The following is a 15,589-nucleotide window of genomic DNA, read 5'->3' on the forward strand; positions in this document are numbered from 1 at the left end:
ACCACTATATATTAACAAAGAAAACAATATATTAAGAAGATATAGTCATCATAAATATACTCACCAAATGTTGGGACTCCCAATTTCATAAAACAAACACTAGTGGACATTAAAGGTCATGGGGTATGTTCTCATGCAGTAAGAGTGGGTGACTTCAATATTTCACTTTTCTCTTCAGATAGGTCATTTAAACTACAAATCAATGAAGAAGCTCTACAATGAAATGACACCACACAGACTGGAGAGATAGACCAGCAGTTAACAACACTTGTTACTATTCCAGAGGACTGTAGTTACGTTCACAGCACCCATGAGTACCTCACAACTGTCTGCAACTTCAGCTCTAGGGAATCCTCTGCCTTCTTGTGGGTTCTGCAAACACTGTGCACAGGTGGTATGTACTCTCACTGATAAATACATAGACTCATAAATATGTTTTTTTTTTAACTCTTAGAAACCACATCTTGAGCTGGTTATGGAGGAACAATCATCACAGCACTTGGGAGGCAGAGGCAGGTAGATTTCCAGGAGCTCTGGGACAGCCAGAGTTACCTAGTGGGACCTAGCCTAAAACAAATAAACAAACCCACAAAGCCCCAAACACCGTATCATAGACTAAATGGATTTAGTAGATATCTATGGAATATTTTATCCAGCATATGTGGTCTGTCCCAAATACCATATTATAGACTAAATGGATTTAGTAGATATCTATGGAATATTTCATTCATCATATGTGGTATTCATATTTTTCCCACCAGCTTATGGAACTTTCTTTAAAATAGAACATATTCTAGGCCATGAAGTAAGTCTTAGGAATACAAAATAATTTGAACAATTTCTTGTATTTAAAAGACCATAATAGAATAAAACTAGCAATCAGTAACAATAGCAGAATCTCTAGGAATTACAGATACTTGGAGACTGAATAAAATATTCATGAATGATCCCTGGGTTGATGAAGAAAGGAGAGGGAAAAATTCTAGGATCAAATGAAGATAAAAGCACAACTTATCAATCTTTGGGGTACAGGTAAAGTCATTCTAAGAGGAGAGTTTATAACTATGAGGGATGACATTAAAAATCCAGAGATTTCAAATACATTTGTTAATGATGCACCTCAATGTCTTAGAAAAACAAGAATAAGCCAAGCTCCAAAGCAGTAGGTGGTAAGAGGTAATCAAGATTAGGACAGAACTTTATGGAATGGAAGCTAAAAAGAATATAGAATTAATCAAATGAAATGATAAGCAAGATTGATGAAAGAGAGAAAGAGAGAGAACCCAAATTAATGTAGTTAGAGATGAAAAAGAGATGTTAAAATCAGTTTCAATTAAATCCAGAGGATCATAGGGAATACTTGGAAGGCTTAGAGTACAGACAAAGAATGCTGGGAAAATTTAGAGAAAATGGATAGATTCCTTTAAGCATATGACCTACCCAAATTAAATCAAGCATATATAAACAAGATAGACAGATCCACAGAAGTCAACAAGAATGAAACAGGAATTAAAAGCATATTAACAAAGAAAATCCCAGAACCAGATGTATTTGCTGCTGACTTGTACAAGTCTTCCAAGAAGAGCTGATGTCAATGTTCTTTAAACGGTTTCATAAAAATATGAAGGGGTTTTGATGGGCATTGCATTGAGTTTGTAGATTGCTTTTGGTAAGATTGCCATTTTTACTATGTTAATTCTGCCTACCCAAGAGTATAGGAGACCTTTCCACTTTCTGGTGTCGTCTTCAATTTCTTTCTTCAAAGATTTAAAGTTCTTGCCATACAAGTCTTCTACTTATTTGGTTAGAGTTACTTTGAAATATTTTATGCTATTTGTGGCTATTGTGAAGGGTGATGTTTCTCTGATTTCTTTCTCAGCCCATTTATCATCTGTGTACAGGAGAGCTACTGATTTTTTTAAAGTTAATCTTGTATCCTGCTACATTGCTGAAAGTGTTTATGAGTTGTAGAAGTTCCTTGGTAGAATTTTCGGGATCACTTATGCAAACTATCATTTCATCAGCAAATAGTGAGAGTTTGACTTCGTCTTTTCCCATTTGTATTCCCTTGATCTCCTTTTGTTGTCTTATTGCTCTAGCTAGGACCTCAAGAACTATATTGAATAGATATGGAGGAAGTGGACAACCTTGTCTTGTTTCAGTGGGATCACTGGGAGTTTCTCTCTACTTAGTTTGATGTTGGCTGTTGGCTTGCTTTATATTGCCTTTATTATGTTTACATATGTTCCTTGTATCCCTGCTCTCTCCAAGACCTTTATCATGAAGAGATGTTGTATTTTGTCAAAAGCTTTTTCGGCATCTAATGAGATGATCATGTGCTTTTTATTTTTTCAGTTTGCTTATATAGTGGATTATGTTGACAGATTTTTGTATGTTGAACCATCCCTGCATCTCTGAGATGAAGCTGACTTGATCATGGCAGATGATGGTTCTGATGTGTTCTTGGATTTGATTTGCCTGTATTTTATTTAGTATTTTTGTGTCATGTTCATGAGTAAGATTGGTCTGTAATTATCTTTCTTGTAATGTCTTTACTTCTTAGGTAATTGCAGCCTCATAAAAAGAGTTTGACAGTGTTCCTTCTGTTTCTATTGTGTGGAACAATCTGAGGATTATTGGTATTAGTTCTTGAAAATCTTGTGAATTCTGAGCTGAAACCATCTGGTTCTGGGCTTTTCTTGGTTGGGAGACTTTTGATGACTGTTTCTATTTCTTCTTCTTCTTTTTTCTTTCTTTTTTTTTTTTAAAAAGAATTAGGAATCAAATTTATTTTTATTTATTTATACGGTATCCTGCCTGTAGGCCAAAAGAGGGCACCAGATCTCATTATAGGTGGTTGTGAGCCACCATTTGGTTGCTGGGAATTGAACTCAGGACCTCTGGAAGAGCAGTCAGTGCTCTTAACCGCTGAGCCATCTCTCCAGCCCCCTGTTTCTATTTCTTTAGCAGTTATAGGTCCGTTAATTTGCTTATCTGATCTTGGTTTAATTTTTGTAAGTGACATTTATCCAGAAAGTTGTCCATTTCCTTTAAATTTTCTAATTTTCTGGAGTACAGGTTTTCAAAAATATGAACTGATGATTTTTTGATTTCCTCTGTGTTTGTTGTTATGTCCCCCTTTTCATTTCTGATTTTGTTAATTTGGATATTCTCTCTCTGCCTTTTGGTTAATCCACACACCTACAAACACCTGATTTTTGACAAAAAAGCAAAAAAAAAAATCAAATGAAAAAAGCATATTTAACAAATGTTGCTGACATAACTGGATATCAATGTGTAGAGAAATGAAAATAGATCCATATCTATCGCCATGCACAAAACTCAAGTCCAAATGGATCAAAGACCTTAGCATAAAGCCAGCCACACTAAACCTCATAAAAGAGAAAGTGGGAAGTACACTTGAACGCATTGGCACAGGAGACCACTTCCTAAATATAACCCCAGTAGCACAGACACTGAGAGAAACAGTAAATGGGACCTCCTGAAACTGAAAAGCTTTTGTAAAGCAAAGAACACAGTCAACAAGACAAAACGACAGCCTACAAAATGGGAAAAGATCTTCACTAGCCCCACATCAGACAGAGGCCTGATCTCCAAAATATACAAAGAACTCAAGAAATTGGACACTAAAAGTTCACACAATCCAATAAAAAAAAAAAGGAGTACAGACCTAAACAGAGAACTTTCAACAGAGGAATCTAAAATGACTGAAAGACACTTAAGGAAATGCTAAACATCCTTAGCCAAAAAATGAGAAAATAATCTCATTCGTAATAGCTTTAAAATGCCTAGATAAAAAATCTTACATCATTGAAAATGACCAGTAATAAACCTAACCAAAGGAATGAGAGACATCTACAGTGGAAACTTAAAACACTGAAAAAAGTTGTTGAACAGGCTCTAGAAGGTAGAAAAACCTCCTACACTCATGGGGTCATTGGAAAAGGCAATACTGTGAAATGGCTCTATTACCAAAACAGATCTATGGTTTCAACACAGTCACCATGAAAATTCCAGTGTTACCCTTCACAGAAATAGAAAAAAAAGTCCAAAAATGAAAATGAAATACAAAAGACCCCAAATAGTCAAAGCAGTCAGTTTCAGAAAGAGCCAAACCCTGACCTCAAATCACACTGTAGTACCATAGTGACAAGCCGCTGGGACAAAAGCGAGTGGAGTAAAGGAATAGAATGAAGGAGACAGATACAAGCCCATACAACCAAACCAACTAAACCATAAACAAATGTATCAAAAATAGATACACTGCAAAAAAGACAGTATTTTCAAAAAATACCTCTGGAAAAACTTGATTTCTCACAAGTAGAAGAAACCAGATCCATATCCTTCACCTTAAGCAAAATCAATTCAAAATTGTTCAAAGACCATAATTAGGACCGGAACTCTGGCTGCTAAAGAAAAACATTTCTAGAGACATGCACAAGCAAGGACATTCTTCAAAGGACCATAGGCCCACAGGAAATAATTCCAAGAATTGGCAAATAGGATTGCATGCATTAAAAAAAAAAAAACAAACTTCTATACAGAAACTACTTGTCGGGGAGGACAGAAGCCAGCAAGAGGGTGGGATTGGAGGGCAGGCAAGAGAAATGGGGAGGGGGATTGATAAGAGCACACATATGTCAGGAAATTTCATAACAAATTCCATTAATTCATTTGTTAACTAAAAGTCAAGAAAAATAAAAATAGAATTACCATATTACCCAGAAAGTCTGTTTCTGGTTATATATTCAAAAGAAGTAAATGTACACACTTAAATAGATATTTGTGTACCCGTAGAAATATCATTCGCAACAATAGCCAGAAGGCAGAATGGTGTCATGTCCACTGACTGATGAGTATGTCCACAGAAGGGAATGCAACACCTTAGTACTGACACAGGCTACAACAGGACGGAAACTTGAGAACATTATGCTAACTGAAAATTGTCTGTTACCAAAGGGTTTGTCCCCAAAAAGTCAAAATCCCAGAAAGGCAGAGAAAAGGATGGTGATTGCCAGGGGTTCTGTGGGGAGGGGGACTGGAGCTGTTACACAGAGATTCTATCTAGGGAGAGGAAAAGTTCTGGCAATGGATGGTGGGGAATGGCCGTTCAAAGTGCACATGCACTTGATACCATTGAAATATATACGTTAATTGTTACAACGGCAGATGCTATAATACGTGTCAATGGCAAATGTTCCATTATGTGCACTTTCTCACACTAACAATAACAACATAAGAAGATGTTGGTCATATGGTCTTTAATGAGGACCTATGAGTGGCCTTTATAGGAAGGGCTGGAAGAACAGGATGATGTTTGAAGACAATACAAGGAATTCCCCTCTGTGTTTGACTTTTGAAGAAGTCATTTCTCTGTATGAGGTCATCTGTTACAGGCTTTGGGATTCCCAGACTTCCCCTGCAGAGACATCTGTGTGTATATGGGAGGCAGAGCTGGACACCCCCTGGAGAACAGAACTGTTAGGTCATGTCTGGAAGAGACAGTTGGGTAGGAATGATTGGTTTGACCGAAAATGGCAGTTACAGCTGGGAAAACACTCTGGGGTTTGCCTCATTCACAGCGGAATTGAGCCTCTCTGGAAAGTGAGGTACCAAGCGTCTTTCTTTCCACTTACTTGGAACATTTTGGAAGAACAAACAACACAAAACCAAAATCCAAACCCGCCTGCCTAATTGAGACCAGAAGCTGTGAATTTTAAAGATGGCTTCCCACAGGGTGTTTGCCCATGCCTGCTCCGATTACATGGGCAGAGGGAGGGAGGTCAAGTATTAAGGGGCACAGATGACACAGAAAGCTTTCCATATGCTGAAGGGAGACCCCAGACAGGACCGACAAGGCCATCTTGAAGATTCAAAGCCGAGGGACTTAGTGCTCTGGAGTCATGTAGGTGATGTGTAGCCTTCCAGATACATCCTTGTAAATCTCAGGATCTCCATTGATGGAAGGAATTGAAGGAATTGAAAGTGTTCTTAAGCCATAGGATAAACAGAAATAGCCCAATACCCTCCGAGCTCCAGAGCTGCTCAGTTTTGCTATTATGGGTTGCAGAAGGCAGAGAAGGAAATCTTAGGGACAGTCCTGGGGGCCACTTGAGAGGACCATGATTCAATAGTTAGCACTGTCCTGATAAACTTCGAACTCAAATTCAAACAGTGTTTATACAAATAAGGGTCATGTGACAGCCTCCCGTCTAAAGACTGAGCATGGAGGAACACACCTGTAACCCCAGCATTCTCAGGCCAAGGCGGGAGAATCCTGTTGTCAAAGAGGAGGGAAATCAAAACCTAGAGGCGATTTTTTTAAAGCCTGTTTTCTAGTACCATGTGAATGACTCGTCCTCTGTCTCCGGCATCCCTGGTCACTGCTAATTCAACAGCTGTGCAAATCTGCTCCTCAGCAGTGATAAGTGGAAAAGGGGGGCTGCTCTGGCCCGAGTGTGTTCCCCAAAGCCCATGTGTTGGAAGGGAACCCGATTCCTAAACTCTGTGTTTATGGTCATTTTAGGTGGGGCCCTTGGAAGCAATCAAGGCTGGATGAGGTCATTAGGGTGGTGCCGCCATGATGACATTAATGGCTTTATAAGAAGAACAAGAGAACTCAGCTGGCACACTGACTCTCTCTCCTGGGAATGCTCTTCTCCTGTGCAATAATGTTGCAAGAAGCTCCTCACCAGATGCTGAACAAGTGTCAGCACCTGCCTGGACTTCCATTATTTAGAATCAGGAGGCATATAAAACTCTCATAGATTACCCTGCCTGTGACACTTGGCTAGAATAGTAGACAATGCCCTGAGATGGAAGGGAGGCTGTATCTCTGAAAGGGTAAGGGAGCTCGTATGTGTAGCATCCCCTGGTCCTGGGTACCAGTGCTGGAAGCATGAGGCAGGGAAGCTTAGTGTGGTTGTAAAGTACCCATGGAAGTTGGAGAGAAGCCTTAGGAAGGGGAAAGAGCTGTTCATTCAGGATGTCAGCTAGGATGAAGTCTGTGAGATCTGTATCTTTTTTTTTTTTTTTTAAAGTCTAAAGATAGCTGTAACCTGTGAGATGCCATTATTTCCTTCAGTTCTCGTTTGGAGCATGAGACTGGGTACCAGGTTTTATCTGTTTACATGAGCGCTGTGGAAGGAAAGCTCTGGGAAAAAGTCACTGAAGGCTATGAGCACACATTGTAGGACATCCACAGTGCACCTGACCAGGACTGTGAAAGCCTGGAATACGGGGGGCTGGAGAGATAGCTCAGTGGTTAAGAGCATTGGCTGCTTTTCCAGAGGTCCTGAGTTCGATTCCCAGCAACTACATGGTGGCTCACAACCATCTGTAATGAGATCTGGCGCTCTTTTGTGGCATGCGGGCATACATAGAGGCAGTATGTTGTATACATAATAAATAAATAAATCTTTAAAAAAAGCCTGGAGTACCACTGCCAGGAATATCATGTCCTGAAGCATCCTTTTAAGGAAAAAAATCCAACCTACTTGACTTGCCGTCCAGTCCTGCTGACTTCTGAGGGCTGCCTGGCATCACAGGACCCGGGCATCATAGGCTGGATGGGCTGGCTCAGCAACAGCCTTTCAAAGGAGAAAGAGAAAAGGGACAGTATACAGCACTTGTGATGGTCGGTTTTCAAACTGTCACCCTGATACAATCCAGAGTCACCTGGAAAGAGAGTCTTGAGGGACTGTCTATACTGTGTTGGCCTGTGAGCATGTCTTGGGAGAGACTGTCTTAAATTAATTGCTGTGGCCAGCTCACTGCGGGCAGCACCATTCTCTAGACAGGGCTCTTGAAACGTGTAAGAGCGGAGCGATCAAGTTGAGCACAAGCAAGCGAGTGAGCATGTATGCATTCATTTCTCTCTGCTTTTGACTGTGGATGCGATGGGACTTGGTGTTTCAAGTTCCTGTCTTAACTTTCTCACAGTAATGGACTGTAACCTGGAATTGTAAGCCAAAGAAAACTCCATTCTCACCCAAGTTCCTTTATGGTGGAGTGGTTTTTGTTTGTTTGTTTTTAAATTACAGAAACAGAAATGAACTAGAACAGTACCCAAACTGTGGCCCCCTGATGGCAGTATTAAGAGTCACATGACAGGTCATTGTCCCTGACCTTCAGGACCCCAAGGTCTTCCCTGCTGTCACCTTAACTGAGACCAACTGGGGAAGCCTTGGAAGTTTCCTGCCTCTCGACAGGGTGGTTTCATACCTGAGCTGCCGATCGTGGCTGAAGTCAGGGCTGGGCTGGCACTGGCTGGCATCCTGAGAGGTGGGAGCAGCCGTGGTGAGGCTCAGGCCTGGCGGAAGCACGGCAGCCGCGCTGCTGAACTGGGCTGGCAGGCTGCTCACTGACCGGCTGTTGGCGGGCAGCAGCTGTGAGCTTCTCATGGCCTTTGGACCCTGGAGCATCGGTTAACAAGAGGGAAAGTTCAGACTCGGCCCAGACCATCTCTCTAGGAAAGCTCACACAACTTCCATCTTGCCTTGCCTCTAAGGTAGGGCTTAGCAACAGTGCAGCAAATGGTTTTTATTTTGAGCATCTTCCCCACGGGATTGTAAGCACCTTGAAGATTCTGAAAATCTCGTCTCGTGTTCCAGGCTCTCAGAACTGAACCATTGAACTGCGGGTTTTCTTTTTCCTTCCACATTTTGCTTCTGTAACAAAGAGCTCTTTGCTGTTTGTCTACCTCACTGGTCCTATGCCGGCCCCAGGGCCTTTGCACAGGCTGATTCATCTTGACAAAAGGTTCTTCAGCTGGATGCTGATACAGCTGACCCTCACCATCCCTCACCGGCTTTGCTGACACATAGTCCTCCCAGGGAGGCCTCTTCTGACCATCTGTTTAAATCTACAACCTGTCTCCTGCCTGGCATTCCCATGCCACCCTCTGACACACTGTGCTGTGTACCCATTTGTTGCTGTTCTGCCCATTGGAACTTCATGGTTCTTTCAGTGCAAGCCATGCAGTGAGCTTCAATAAACATCTACTGCCTCAGATAATAAGTGAACGAGGGGGTGGCCTTGCCCTGATTTTTCTTTTCTGTCTGTGACACTGACTGACCTTTCCTATGGTGACACCCTAAGGCTTTAGATTTTAGCTTTTACAATAATCTTCTAGTATCTGTGTAAACTTTTCCTCAGTCTTGGCTTTTCCAAAATCCCCTTGGTCATTCTCACCTATTAGTTTTGTGTTTTGTTTTGATGACTCTTTCAAGTTAAAAGGCTGTGTTTTTTAGGCAAAACTCTTAATTTGTTTAAGGGTTAACTAAGCTCCCTTCTGTGTGTAGATTTGATTCCAATCCCTGAAAAAAGTACTTGGAAAACATCACATCTGTACTGACCATGCACAGCTGTCCTCATCATCCCTAGATAACAATTATTCCTATAGCTCTGGTGTTATATTGGTCATTATAAGTCATCTATGGGACTGGAGCAATGGCTCAGCCGTTAAGAGCACTGTCTGTTCTTCCAGAGAACCCAGGTTCTTTTCCCAGCATTCACATGGTAGCTCACAAGCAGGTGCAAATCCATGTCCAGGGGATTTGATCCCTTCTTGTGGCTTCTGTGGGTACCAGGCATGTAGAGCACAGACATACATGCGGACACCCATAGACATAGAATTAAACAAACATCTGAGATGAGTTAAAACATGAAGGGGTCTGGAATGCAGCACACTGGTCCAGTGTTTCCACGGCATCTAAGAAGACCCGAGTCTGAGCCCCAGAATCAATAAATAAGGAAATAAACTATATAGGAGGATGCATGCATATCTTGTGTAAACACTTTATCATTTGATATGAGGGACTTGGGTCTCCTCAAGTTTTGGCATCCATGAACAATTTCATACCATCCACTTCGGATCTGGAGGGATGGCTTTACTTATCCATCCTGCACTGTCCACTGGCCCAGTTTCCAGATTCTCTACCGGATGAGGAACACCTTGAGGTCTACAACACCCCTCTTTTATTGCTGCTCCCTAGGGAACAGATACACACTGGTGGTGTAGGAGGTCCTTCTACATTTGTGTTGCTTTCATTGGTTGAAATAAAGAAGCTGCCTTGGCCTTTTAATAGGGCAGCCCTTAGGTGGGTGGAGTAGACAGAACAGAAGGTTGGGAAGAAGGGAAGTGTGGCAGATGCCATGCTTCTCCTGCCCAAGACGGACATTGGTTAGACTCATGCCAGTAAGCCACAACCTCGTGGTAACACACAGATTGATAGAAATGGGTTAATCAAGATGTGAGAGTTAGCCAATAAGAGGCTAGAGCTAACGGGCCAGGCAGTGTTTAAATGAATAGAGTTTCTGTGTAATTATTTAGGGGTTAAGCTAGCCAGGTGGCGGGACAGTCTGCTTTCCTTACAACACACTGGAGTCCATTGTGTGGCTGTGGAGGCATCAGGAGAGGCAGCGATCTGCCATCTATGCTGTGATTTCTCAGAACAAGGGACTCAGGACTTTGCTCTGCTCCATACAAGTGTCACTTACCATAGTGACCTGGTCAAATTGTGAGGTCACTGGTGGTTTGTACTGCATGGCAATGGCTACCAAAAAAAAAAAAAAAGGGTTTTGTAGGTGGTCCGGGGGCAAGGGACAGTGAAGAGAGGTAGGTATTTACATGACAGTGACAAGAGAGGACAGGTAGGGAAGGGGCATAAAGCCCAGGTGCAAAGTACAGAAAGAAAAGCAATATCGCTCGGACCCTCAAAATGGCTTTATAATAATAATTAAATAAAAACACACAAGCGTACTCTTCCCCTAGTTCAGACAAAGGTTTCCAGAATTGCACAGCTGCAGGAACCAAGTGCATCTTGGCTGCGCGAGCGTACCCTAGGGATGCAGATAGGATGTGCAGGAGGGAACAGTACCTGGGTGGATATCACATTCGATTCTCGGAGCAGGTGCTGGCTTGTGACTTGGGTCGATGTGATCTGCCCTGGCAGCGGACTGTCAACCACGAGCTGGGGCTGAGCGGCTGCTGCAGGCCTTTGCTGCAGCTGCTGCTGGCTTGTTGGTCGCTGGGCACTGCTGAAGCTCAGGGACACAGCTGGCTGCTGCAGAAACATCTGGGAAGAGAAGAGAAATGCCTGTGAAGTCGGGGCTGCGTGGGCTTCCACGTGTCCACCTTCATTGTCTTCCTTGTCCCAGGGAAGAGGGAAAAATGCCTGGAATCCTTGACACACCTCAAAATGGTCCCCTGGCAGCAGATAGCATGTGTCTGTGATGCTGCCAGCATGGGTCAACACACTGCACAGAATTGTCTGGGTCAGAGAGAGAGAACCTGCCCTCCTTATGGTCACAGTTAAGTGACTGGGATCTGGTAGTGCCAAAGAGGCCTGTATCTAGATTTTCTTTCTTTCTTTCTTTCTTTCTCTCTCTCTCTCTCTCTCTCTCTCTCTCTCTCTCTCTCTCTCCTTTTTTTTGGAGACTGTCCTAGAGCTCTAGCTCTTGTAGACCAGGCTGGCCTCAAATTCACAGAGATCTGCCTGTCTCTGCCTCCTGAGTCCTGAGATTAAAGACACAAGCCACCACTGTATGGCTTATCTCTTTCCTCTCCTCTCCTCTCCTCTCCTCTCCTCTCCTCTCCTCTCCTCTCCTCTCCTCTCCTCTCCTCTCCTTTTCCTTCCTTCCTTCCTTTCCTAAAGATTGATTTATTTGTTAATGTATACAGTGTCCTGCCTGCATGTATGTCTACAGGCCAGAAGAGGGCACCAGATCTCACTACAAATGGTTGTGAGCCACCATGTGATTTCTGGTTCTTGAACTCAGGACCTCTGGAAGAACAGTCAGTGCTCTTAACCACGAAGCCATCTCTCCAAGCCCCACATCTAGGTTTTCTATGCACAAACTAACATACCTCTGAGGTCCAAGCAGGCGTATCTGTGTCACGTTAGAAGGGAAAGGCATCGTAGGAACAGAATGGTCCATATACTAACAGTGGGAGAGGGCATGGTATGGCTCATGTCCTCGGAGTAGGGCTGGGTCTTATGCCCCACCTTAAATCTTTGCCCAGTGACCAGGGTTTGCACCTGTAGTGCTCTTGGGAACTTTCAACCCAGGCCTGAAAGGAGAGGGGGCAGCCCTGCTTCCAGAGAGCCGGTTACTCAGTCTTCCAGGCAGGACAATAGGAGCAGAGGTTGTCGCCAGGTCCGCATTTTTAAAGTTACACTTGTTTTGTGATCATGCTTTGTGACATAAGCTGCCTTAGCCACTTACGGCTGTGATACATTACTAGTTTAAGGAAACGTGTCAGTGTTCATGAGGATTCCGATTTAGTGCAGTTTGTGTGGTACACAGTCGATCCGCATTAACTGTGAGTTTCCACCTCCAGACTCATCCAGCTTTAGGTCAAGACTGCTCAGGGAAGGGTTGCATGTGACCTGAAGCAACTGCACATGGCTTTGTGCATCATTTCCTAAACAATGCATCACAACCAGCACTTACGGAACACGTCGATTGCTGGAGGCATACGACCCATCTAAGGGTGATTCAAAGCAGGGGTGTCCAACCTTTCAGCCCATCCGGATCGCACTGGACAAAACCAAATCGTCTTTGGCCCCGTAAAGGCATTTAGTGAACGGCCTGGTATTTTGTGTGATGGGGGACAGGATGGTGTCATCGACAGAGTTTAAGAACCACTCAGCCAAGTCACAAAAAAACAATTTAAAATGTTTTAAGTAAGTTTATGACTTTGTGGGCTCACAGTTGTGGGTTGTGGGTGGGACTCTCTTGATCTGAAGAACACAGGAGGATGTGGGCCTATTTTATGGAATGCCATGCTGTGTCACAAAGGGTCTTGAGTTCCCGTGGATTTTAGTATCTTTGGGGATTTTGGAATCAAATCCCGTGGACACTGGAGGACAACTGAAGTTCATTTCAAACAGCTGTTTAAGTGATTCAATAGGTCTTCTTTTTTAGGCTTTTAAATTTTCTGTATTGAGTACACGGGATGTCTTAAAGCTTTGGATATTTGAAATATTGCATTGGTATTGGCTCTGGCAGTTAGTGTGGATTGTTTAGTTTGTGAATTAATTGGACACAGATTAAAGAAAAAAAAACATCAAATGAAAGCAGTGATGGTTTAAGACCCAATTAGAGTTGCAAGAAAAAAAAATCCCATCTATAAGTTGAGTCTAAATGCTGAAGAAACAACTTTAATAATCTCAATAATAATATAATCAGAAGCATGTAAATACTTCTTTGGGCATTGAAAATGCACACTGATAATCCCTGTCGTGTCTCCTACTGTACATGTCCCATTCCAAGCTCTTAGCTTTGCAGTCTTTAGGGAGGAGATGCTCTTCCTTGCAGCATACGGTAGATTGAATTGCAGTTTGCGAACCAGGGCAACACAAACATATATCCATCCCAGAGCAGCAGGCTCACATTCCCTGAGTGCCACAGGGGATCTGGAGAGGCAGGGGTCAACCTGCCTCCTGTAGCTGCTGGGAGGAGCGCTCAAAGGCCAGCTCTCCCAGTATCGCATTCACAGATGAAGCTGAGCCACTGGTCTGGGGTCCTGAGTGCAGCAGGTGGCTGCGCGGACAGGTACGGATCAGACACCCTTTTCACCTACAAACATAGCTCATCCCAACCCAGAAGCCTGTAGCTGCGAAATGAAGGCTCTTGGTTACTTTAGAGCCTAAGATAATTTTTTAAAAACATTTTATGATTTTTAATAATGTGCACGTGCTTCTGTGCAGATGTCTGCATGTGAACGCAGGTGCCCATGGAGGCTGGGAAAAGTCAGATTCACTGACGTTGGAGTTCCACACCACCTGACATGGGTGCTGGGAAGTGAATGCAGGGTCTCTGGAAGCGCAGCAAGTGCTCTCAGCTGCTGAGCCATCTCTGCAGTCCCCACCCCTTTTATTTGAGACAGAGTCTTACTATGTTGCCCTAGATGGCCTAGACATGGTTATGTAGACCAGACTAGAAATGGTTATGTAGACCAGGCTAGTCTGGAACTCACAGAGATCTGCCTACTTCTGCCTCCCAAATGCTGGGACTGCAGGTATGTGGCACCAAGCCTAGCAAGAATAATTTCTGGGTACCCATCACCTCGGATTCAATACCCACACGCTCGAGCATTAGTGTTTTATAATATCCCAGCTATGTCTTAGCATAAGCTTTGTGACTAGCACATGGGATGAACAGTGTCTCACAGCTTCAGCAAATCCTCAGGCTCAAGTCCTATCTCTATATTCCGTTTGCTTGCTGACTAAGGGTCAAGTTAATGCAAGATTTGTATTTACCTTATAATATAATGCAGGCATTGTAGTTGCCTTAAAGACGACCTACTTGAATTGCAAATAAGCTCCCGCCACTGAGAATGATCTTGGGCAATAGTCATAACTTTTTCAGTGAGTTGGTTTCTTCATTCATATAGGACTCACTGTATCAGTTAGGGTTACTATTGCTGCGATAAAACACCAAAGCAAGCTTCAGTTTCCCTGAATAACCCCTTTAGTCCCGGGCCTTCAACTGCTACTGAGGCTGCACCTTCACCAACGGCTTCTTCTGGCCTCCCATGTGCCAGGTCTCAGCTGTTCACTACAACTCCTTTATGACTTCAAAATCAGTGCCAACTGGGTGACGCTTATTCTGCCAGTTCAGCTATCAGTACAAGACACAACCTTTGCTGCCCTTGGTACAAGCTTCATGTGCTGACTCTAAGGAAACACTTCTCAGATGATTTCACCCCATTAATTCTGATCTCTTCTTAATCATTGCTATCTTCCTAGCTCCAGCTGACCAGAACTGATTGTCCCAGCAAAGCAAACGTTTCACTTTGGTGGTTCTGGTCTCTCATTAATCACAGCCCATTCTTCAGCTCTAACTGACCAGATACCACAGATTCTTCACACAAATGGCCTGGCAGAGAGTCTTTGCTTCCGTCTGAAACTTCACAGGCCAGGTCTCCATCCTCTGCATTTCTCTCCACACTTTTATCTCCTACAGAACAGTGCCCCAAGCTTTGCATTCTCCGTGATTCTTTTAAACCCACTTTTAAAAGTTCCAAAGTCTTTCCACACTCCTTCCAAAAACATGTGGTCAGGTCTATCACAGCAACACCCTGCTCTCCTGGTACCAATTTCTGTGTTAGTCTGGGTTACTATTACTGTGCTGAAACACCGTGACCTAAAGCAAGTTGGGAAGGAAAGGGCTCATTTAGCTTGTGCTACTACATCTCTGTCAGACACTGAAGGATGTCAGGACAGGAACTCAAACAGGGCAGGAACCTCGAGGCAGGAGGCAGGAGGCCATAGAGTGGTGCTGTGGCTTGCTCTCAAGGCTTGCTCAGCCTGCTTTCTTAGAGAACCCAGCACCATCAGCCCAAGGGTGGCTCCAACTACAATGGATTGGACCCTCCCCCATCAATCACAAATTAAGAAAGGCTGGCCTACAGCTGTATCTTAATGGAGGCATTTTCTCCATGGGAGTTCCCTCTTTTCAGACGACTTTAGCTTGGGTCAAGCTGACAGGAAACTAGCCGGCCCAGTGACAGTTGCAGCACATAGTATCAGAAAGGATTAGTGAAGGCAAGACATAGTAC

At 43.3% G+C, this 15,589-nt stretch overlaps 1 protein-coding gene across 2 annotated transcripts in view; it reads right to left on the reverse strand.

Annotated features, from left to right (window-relative positions):
- Npas2 (neuronal PAS domain protein 2) overlaps nucleotides 1-15,589 on the reverse strand; it is a 179,764-nt gene that overhangs the window by 9,096 nt on the left and 155,079 nt on the right. For both annotated transcript variants that reach the window (XM_041655918.1, XM_041655917.1), the window contains exons 17-19: nucleotides 10,902-11,099; nucleotides 8,245-8,435; nucleotides 7,518-7,610 (exon numbers count right to left, since the gene is read on the reverse strand). In XM_041655918.1, the coding sequence (XP_041511852.1) occupies nucleotides 7,518-7,610; nucleotides 8,245-8,435; nucleotides 10,902-11,099 (482 nt within the window). The remainder of the gene's footprint in view (nucleotides 1-7,517; nucleotides 7,611-8,244; nucleotides 8,436-10,901; nucleotides 11,100-15,589) is intronic.

The sequence above is a fragment of the Microtus oregoni genome, unplaced genomic scaffold (genome assembly GCF_018167655.1).
Source record: "Microtus oregoni isolate MIOR12 unplaced genomic scaffold, Mior012 000007F_ref0000211, whole genome shotgun sequence".
In the NCBI taxonomy this organism is placed as follows: domain Eukaryota; kingdom Metazoa; phylum Chordata; class Mammalia; order Rodentia; family Cricetidae; genus Microtus; species Microtus oregoni.